General features: G+C 30.6%; 2 protein-coding genes across 2 annotated transcripts; one reads left to right on the top strand and one right to left on the bottom strand.

Moving 5' to 3' along the window:
* The first annotated feature begins 222 nt into the window (after positions 1-222).
* LOC133778951 (uncharacterized) lies at positions 223-1,217 on the top strand. The gene is made up of 3 exons (XM_062218962.1): positions 223-372; positions 457-597; positions 732-1,217. The coding sequence occupies exons 1-3, from the start codon at positions 223-225 to the stop codon at positions 1,215-1,217; spliced, it is 777 nt and encodes a 258-aa protein (XP_062074946.1).
* Positions 1,218-3,703: 2,486 nt separating this feature from the next.
* LOC133834614 (small ribosomal subunit protein cS22-like) lies at positions 3,704-8,043 on the bottom strand. The gene is made up of 5 exons (XM_062264281.1): positions 7,574-8,043; positions 7,324-7,416; positions 6,449-6,703; positions 5,175-5,351; positions 3,704-4,198 (listed from the first exon to the last, which is right to left on the bottom strand). Exons 1-4 carry the CDS (start codon positions 7,988-7,990, stop codon positions 5,223-5,225), a joined length of 894 nt encoding a protein of 297 aa, XP_062120265.1. The 5' UTR covers positions 7,991-8,043; the 3' UTR covers positions 3,704-4,198; positions 5,175-5,222.
* Positions 8,044-9,126: the final 1,083 nt, after the last annotated feature.

The following is a 9,126-nucleotide window of genomic DNA, read 5'->3' as shown; positions in this document are numbered from 1 at the left end:
CTTTTGTTCTTGAAGAAGGAAATAAAATCTCTTCCAATACATCAAAGATAGAGTTTGGGCTAAATTTCGAGAGCGAATGCTTTTTCTAACACTGGAAAACTATTCTTCTTAAAGTGGTGGTTCAAGCCATTCCTAGTTACACAATGAATTGTTTCCAACTTTCGAAGAATATTTTAAAAGATATAGAGAGGATGATGGCCTAGTTTTGGTGGGGAAGAAAGGATGAAACAGTCAAAAGGCATTGGGAAAAATGGGAGAGGTTGTGTGTGTTCGAAAGCTCTGGGTGGACTGGGATTTTGGGATCTAGCTGCCTTTAATCAAGCTTTTTTGGCTAAGAAAGGTTGGTGCACTATTCAACAACCAGAGTTATTGGTTAGTAAGGTTCTCAAGTCACTCTATTTTCCATCAATAGATTTTCTCCATGCTTTAACTGGTTCTCGATCTTCATTTATCTAGAGAAGTTTGGCTTGGGGGAATAAGTTATCGGAAGAAGGGTGTATGTGGAAGATTGGCTCAAGTGAATCTATTGGTGTAATGACGAATAATTGGCTTTTTGGTAAAATAGGTTGTGGTTTTTATAATGATCCTTGTGTTCCTGTAAAGTTAAGGTGGCAGACCTTAGATTCACTAATGGGGATTGGAACAAGGATTTTTTGGACATGCTTTTTGACGTTCAATGGATCCTTTCTCTGCCAGTTGGATGAATGGATAATATTGATGTGTTTAGGTAGATGTTTGCTGAGGATGGGATGTATAGTGTCAAACAGGGGTATATATTAGCTATGCAAAGAAAAGATTTGGCAGGAACTTCAGACAATAGTTGGATTCAGAGTTGGTGGAGGAAGTTTCTTTGGAGTCTTAATATCCTTCCCAAAATCAAGATGTTTGTTTGGCGCACTTGTCATAATTGGCTACTTGTAAAGTTGAATTTGGGTAATAGAGGTATAGATATTGACCCATTTTGCTTTAAATGTGGTGCTTGTCCGGAGACTATTTGTCATAGTCTGCGGAAATGTATGTCTGTTAAACATTATTGGAAAGGTTGTAGCTATTATAAGAAGATTAAGCATCTTAATGGTGGGGATCCGATGGATTGGTTCCAAATTATATCAAAGCGACTTTCTAAAGATAATTTTGTGCACTTTGTGATGGTGTCTTGGGAGTTGTGGAATGCGAGGAATAGATTGCTTTTCGGAAAGCCTACACCTACTTCTTAGCACTTAGATTGGTTAAACATTATAGAGCTATCAGCTGGCTGTCATTAAGTAATGAAGAGCTTCTCTAAATGGAGGAATCTTGTTGAAGGGTGTATTAAAATTAATGTAAGTGTAGCTTTGAAGTCTGAGAATAGTGGCATTGGTTTGAGTGCGATTGGCAGGAATAGCACTGGCAAGGTTATAGGCGCAACTATGAAATGGTTCAAGCTTCCGCTTTCTGCCTGTCATGTTGAAGCTAAAGCCCTTTTGCTTGGGGTGCGTTTAGCATATCATTTTGGCTTTTAGAGTTTTCAGCTAGAGTCAGAATGCCTTCGTATCATTTCTTTATTGCATAGTAAGGCTTATTCTTTCTGTACATATGGAACCATTCTTTCCGATGTAATGAGAATAGTCAAAGACAGATTTCAAAGGCTTTGGTCATGTTTAAAGAAAGGCCAACCTCCCGCTCATTTATTGGCTGGAGTGGCGTTGAAGTCTTCGATTGTGTCGTTTTGGAAATTCTTTTGAATTTTATTTTTAAAATAATATTTAGGAGATAGAAATAAGAATATATGATATATATATATATACTACATCCAGACAATGCGATTCCAATTACGTAATTTTATTTATAGAATTTATTAATTATTTTTAATATATTTGTATCATTATCATATAAAATTTAAATAAATAAATAATATTATATATAAAATAATGATATAAACATATTAGATGAAAAATTAAATTAAAATATTGTTTATGATTTTTTTTAAATATATATATAATATAATAATATTTTTAAATATAAATGATAATTTTTTAATATAAATTAAGATTATGTATTATTATAATAATATTTTATAATATTTAAATATATATTAATATAAGTATTAAATGTCTGGTATTAAATATTATTATAATATTTGAATTCATATTAATATAATTAGTAAGAAATTAGAATTATATATTATTATTATCATAATAATATTTTATAACATTTAAATTTATATTAATATAATTATTAAATATCAAGTCATGTATTATATTTTATTATAATAATGATATTTTATAACAATTAAATTTAAATTTATATTGATATAATTATTATATGTAGTCTTATATTAAATATTATTATAATAATGATATTTTATAATATTTGAATTTATAATAATATAATTAATAAATATTTATTTTTTATTAGTTTTAAAGGTATATTTTCTTAAATATTTAGAATAATTTATTAAAGTTAACAAAACAAACCGAGAATTTCTGTTATTTACACATTTTTTTATATCTCTTAAGTGTGTAGATAACGAAAATTCTTAGTTTTAACAATTTTTTTATTTTTTTCCGTTAAATTTAACGGAATATTCTTATATTTAACGGTAGATTGTAAACATGACTTAAACTTAAATAAAATTTAATAAATAAATAATTAAAAAAATTAAAATATGATATCTTTGAGATATTCACTTAAACTTAAATAAAATTAAATAATTAAACAAATCAAAATATGATATTTTTTAGATATTTTACAATAATAATTATTTAAAAATAATAAAATCATACGTTTTATAACTTAAATAAAATTTAATTAAACTTATATTTAAACGTCCCGTATTAAAATAATATCATATTAAAAATATAATATAATATAATCTATTATCAACTAGCAACAAACTTAACTTTAAAATTCACGTATAATATTAATATTATATAAAATATATAATATATAATATATAATCTCTTGTTGTCACTTTCAAATTCAAAAACTAAAACAAACACAAACTTAAACAAAAATGAATGAATGAATAAATTAAAATAATTGATGCATGTATAATAATCTACACTGACTTTTTCTATTCTTATTTTATTTCTATTATTAATTTCATTTTAAATATTATTGTAATTTGTATACATATATCATATAGTCATAAATATATATATGTCAATGTTATATTTAAATGTCATATATATAGAGAGATTATTGATATAAATATTTATATACATTATAGAACTATAATTTATTCTATTATATATATATATACATTTTAAAAAATGAATAAATTTTTATTAAAATTATAAACAATATTTTGTCTTAATTTTTTTAATACATTTATGTCATCATTATATTAAACATATTTTATTTATTTTTATGATATTTTTTTATTTATTTAAAATTTATATGATAATTAAAAAAAATATGTTTGAATAGACATGTTTACAATTTTAAAATTAAGCAAATGTGCATTGCACATTACTTCAACCTAGTATAGTATAAGAGATATAAAAGAGTGAGAATGGAATAAAGTCTCATTTTAGCTATGTAAATTTTTTTTTAAAAATAACTCAGGAAATTGATGCATTGTATCGTTCCATATTAATAGCTATTGATTACTCTTGGTTAAAAAAGTACTAATTATAAGTGTAATTAGTTAGACATCATTTTGGGACACAGTATTTAACTATTAATAGTGTTAAAAGTTAATTAATTAGACACCATCTCGGAACCCAGATTTGAATCCAATCATAATCAGAGCTAGCCAATAGTGAATCATATACAACTTGTACACATTCAAGGTTTCAATGTAAGAACATACAGCATGTTAACTTCAAAAGGCCAACAAAGCAAAAGCAAGATAGGATGATCAACACTAACTTACAGTAAAATTGAAAGAATGCATACACAGGGAAATGAACATTAACTGGCAATAATGATATTTAAATGATAACTATAATAAACCCAAAATGGGAACTAAAAGAAGCTTTTGCTAAGCTCTGAAAAAACATTTTATGATTGAAATTAACTATATAAAGGTTACCATTTTAAACAGCGACTTTTTCCTTGAACCTGCTATCAAACTTTTTTGTTTTGGCTTTTCCTCTCTACTCTTCAAGATTCAAATTTTTAGGAACAATAGCAGCACCAGAATAAACACCCTTGACCTAACTTCTCGCCTGCAACAAACTCAGCCCTCTTCAAGCTTCTCCTTCCAATCAAACTATTGAAACCCAGTTAAAGAGCAGCAAGAAGGTACGAATGAATGGCAAAAATGAATCTAAACACATAAAAATTTCCTTTTTTTAATGATTGCCATTAATTTAAATCATTCCATTTTCTGAAGAACCAAACACATTTTACTTAACATAAGATATTAAAAAATAAAATTATGATAGCCTTACCAAAGATTGGCTCTATTGAGATTAAAATGGTGCATGGGACGACACCAAAGAGATAAAGGTTTTCTCTATTTGAGTGTTAAAATGACATTTCTTAGAAAAAATGGAGTAAAGTGGGAGAGAAAAGAAACGAAAAGAGACCTGCAAAAGTTTTTGTTTGGGTGAGGAAGAGAGTATAGTCCGTGGGTTGGGAAGGAATTAGGTTTTGGGTGAGCATAATAAGAAATGCATCGAAAAGAAAAAGAGGGGGGAAAAAAGAAGCATAAACACCCCGTTTTGGTAGATGGTATGGCTCAACAGTGACAAATATTGGCCTTTTAATATATGTAGGATACAGTACATAATATAAAAAAGAAAGAAAACTGAAAAATAAGGTATAGTTACTAACATTTTCTCTCAACATTTTACAAGCCATGCCCATTAGAAGATTCTTTTGGATCACTAAAACCAACATAAGCCTGTAACTGAATCTGCAAGCTTTCTTGTAGATATGGTTTTTAGTGAGCATACTAAAAGAAAAGAGAGGTTCCAACTTAAAAAGCAATTTACTGTTCAACACAAGCAGTAAATACTCAAGTCTGATAAGACCAGTGAAATTAGAGGACTGAATAGCGGAATCAAATTAATAAAGTGTCATTGGCAATAGAACTAGATCAGATTTAATGAAAATATTGGCATACTACATGCAGTGATGTAGAGTGAGATCAGCCTTAGATTAGAACCACTTATAAGTAAGACTCACAATAAACTAATAACGGAGCAAAAATAAAATAAAATATATCATAAGCAAAAGATTACCTGATGTCACTATTGACCAAAATCTCACATCTATACTTAATCAGCAATTTATGCTTCTTCTACACTAGTGATCAACTCCGGGGAAGTAACTTCAGAATCTGCACTCTCTGTGGCTTGTTGTCTGTTTCTAATAAAATATTTACTGCGTTCTATTCGAATCGGTCTTCCCATAAACACCTAAAAAAAAAAATATCAGAGAATCTCCATTTTAAAAATGTCTTTATGGCTTATCATAATGGATCCATGCTTATGTTCACAAATAATGAGATTAAATAAACTGTAGGTGCTATGTTTTTCTATACCTTGTGTTTATGATTTGGTGTTTCGTTCGGGAAGTTTTCAGAGGTGTCTAAATTGTTATTAGTGTTGTTTTTCAGCTCATTTAAACTGTTTTCTGTTAGTTTGTTTTATTCGTCATGTACTGTGTTGTTAGGCTAGTTTTGAATCTTTTCTAAAGTATAAAAGTCTGCTGAGCCCTAATGCAAACCAACTCTTTCATACAGAAAGTTTTTTCTATCTTTTCTTCATTTTCTTGTCTTTGTTTTGCTCTGTATTTTAGGTTGAAAATCAGAGCTTGGATTGAAGATCGTTCATGTGGGGTTTCTGCTTTAAGGATAAGGGGGCTTATCCTGGTTATATCTGAAGGGATTTCAGATTCGTCTTTGGATTGAAGATTTTCTATTTTTTTTTTAAAAAAGAGACAGAGGTCAAGAGGTCAAAAGAGACCTCCTCTCAATAACATTGAGAACCCTCACCTTTGGCGGAGGAATACCGTGGTAACAAAGGGGAAAAAATAAAAAACAAAGCTAGGGAAGAGACCAGACCCAGAAAAATTACGATCACAAATACAGCCACTCCCTCAAGGGGATTGAAGATTTTCTATTGGGATACCAGATTATACCTCAAGGGGATCTTGAAGGTGAAACCAAAGAGAATTTGGTTAAAGACTTCTACAGGGATTTAGAAGCTTGTTCTTGAGTGAGATGCTCAAGCTTGGTAATATAAAGTCGGCTATACAAGTGTAATTGTGTTTAGTTTGATTTCTTGATTTTGGATTTGTAAATTGTATGAACAAATTAATCTTGATAGTGGAATTACATTTTTTTGGACTAGGTCCATTGAAAAATAGTAAACATTGTAATAATCATCTTGTGTTCTTTTACTTTCACTTGTTGAATTGAATCTTGAATATCATAGTTAGAATCACTTGTTTTAGATAGTCACTAAGGTAGCAAAACCAAATTACATAAACAACATAAACAAAGCTGAATTACCTTTCCTTGAACAGAAATTAGAGCTGCCTCAGCTTCTTTCTTTGATTTGAAGGACACGTATCCATATACCAAGGACTTTTGGATAGTTTCGCGGAATATAACTTCAGTGGAAACTACACTATGACCCTCATCGTTAAAGAACTCTTTGAGATCTTTATCTGTAGCTTCAAATGACAAATTCCCAACAAACAAATTGAATGTCACTTCTCGCCTCTTTCTGCAATAGGCAATTTTTAAAACTCCACCCTCCACTTCCTATATAATTTGTATTTCTTTTAGCAGAGAACATGACACAGAAAAGAGAAATCAAATGTTACAAGTCCTCTATTAACTTGCTGATAAAATGAAGAACAGTCATATAAAGATGGTAAAATAGAGTTATTGATTTCATCATAGTAATTTAAAGTGTGTAACATTTTATATTTGATTCAAGCAAGATTTTGTATTAGCTTTCAGCCCAAGTGTTTTGTGAAAGAATTTGGTAGAGTACTGGACTAGAATTTACACACTAAATTACAGTACAAGGAACCATTTTTTTCAGTACATTCAGAGAAAAACACATACAGAAAGGTATGCACGAATCAAGTTTGTTAGCTATTTAGTTCATATAATTATATAAAATTAAAGAAAGCAAAAACTTATATTAGTAAAGAAGAACATGGCTATGTAGATAATAAATACTATTAGGTCCACTTACGAGAAAGAAAGTGATTACTTTTGTCAAGTGCCCAAGATTTGCTATCTTTTGCAAAATGACCCAAATAAGAAAAAAAAATCAAGCTAACATTTTTATACACTTATGGAAAATTCCGGATAGTTGTTTAGTTTCCTATGACACATAGTAATCGAGAGGATCAAACAAGAAATATGCTTACACGCGATTGGAGATTATTAAGAGCGGCAAGAGCCTCCTCTGGTGAAGCCATTGTAACAAATGCTATGCCCCTGTTTTTGGGATTCTTAGGAAGCTAAGCCACCACAACAAACCAGCACGAAACGAATCCATATCAGAAACTCAAAAAATAACAAACCCTTCAAAGAAAACATAAAAATTCATACTCAATAAAGACAATAATTTCAAGGAAAACATAACAATTCATACTCAAGAACAATTGAAAACCTCACCGTTACGTCTACAACAGTCCCGTACTTCTGAAAAAGAGCACGAACATCTTGGGAAGTGTAATCCAAAGGCACATTCTCGGCATACAATTTGTCTTTATGAACTTCCTTCGTCTCAAGCTCTTCACTTTCACTGACACCACTTAACGGAGAAGACTCGAGAGATTTCTCTTGGGAAGTGGAAGAGAAATGGAGAAGGAAATCGTTATTGACTCTGTTGGTCGTAACTGGAAGTTTAAGAGAGTTGGTAGTATGGGAAAGAGGAAACCTACAAGGAATAAAGCAAGAAACAGAGATATGGGAATAGGAATGGGATTGAGTGTTGACGGGGAAGGAAAGAGGTGTGAGAAGGAGTTGTCGTTCTATGAGAAAACATGTCGTAGTAGCAGTAGGGGAGCAAAGAAGGCGGAGAGAAGCCATGGTTGCCAACTCTGAGCTTCGAGACTCGAAATGGAAGGGATAATGAATTCGATTTTGGATAAAGGAAAGAAATTCGATTTTGGACAAGATAAAACGATGTCGTTTACCTATCCTAAAAGAGGCTAGTACAAATGTCTTTGTTGTGTCAATAAATTGTTTTTCTTTTTTGATTATTTGCGGCATAAGCCCAATCTTTTAGGTTTGTTGCAAGTATGCTCTCAATCAAAAAGTTTAGTAAGAAAACCTCATAAGTTACTTTTTCTTATGTTTCAAATGAGTACTTTTGACTGTTAATTTTCAACTAGATCTGTTAAATGCCAGTACACACGTGGCATACTTTATTGGGTAATATGTTAAATACTTATTTATTTATTTAAAACAATTTAATTAATTAAAAAAGTGTTGAAATTAAAAATAATTCACAAATTTAAAAAATGAATTAAACTAAAACATAAATGCAAATTAGAAAAACTAAATTAAAAAAAAATAATCATTATTTCTAAACTGAATTTGAAAGGGAAATTTCATTATTTATGCATAATATTGTGTATAATGACTAAATAATACCAGCACTAATTAATTTTTCAAATTAGTGCTAAACTTTCACCAAGTACCAAAAATACCCCCTCATTTTTTCCCACCCATATTCCCCCCCCCCCCCCAACAAACTCTCACACTCTCTCTATCTCTCTGTTGCTACAATCCCTTCCTCCCCTAAACCCAAACCCAAACCGAAGCAAACCTCAAAAAACAAAACCCAGAATCGATCTCACCCTCTCTCTTTCTCTTCTCCGAAGTCGGCCACCCAAACTCGTCGAACCTATCGAACCAGCATCGGCAACGAAGCTCTAAACCCACAGCGTCGAACCCGTCAATCGAACCCATATTCTCATTAAGGTAACTTCTTGAACCCATATTCGCATTATTGTTGTTTTGATCCCTTTGAATCTGGTGGTGTGGAATGGGTATGGTAGTTCTTAGGTCTGCGTTTTTCTGTGGTTTTTTCTGGGTTTGAACCAGTAGCTCGATAGGTTCGATGAAGGTTTGATAGAAGCTTGATTGATCTATGGCAATATATGAAACTAGCTCGATAGGCTCGATTATGGTTCAATAGTAGGCTCGATAGGGTAGTTTGA

This window comes from Humulus lupulus, chromosome 5 (assembly GCF_963169125.1).
Source record: "Humulus lupulus chromosome 5, drHumLupu1.1, whole genome shotgun sequence".
Lineage (NCBI taxonomy): Eukaryota > Viridiplantae > Streptophyta > Magnoliopsida > Rosales > Cannabaceae > Humulus > Humulus lupulus.
This window is presented reverse-complemented; position numbering and strand designations above follow the sequence as displayed.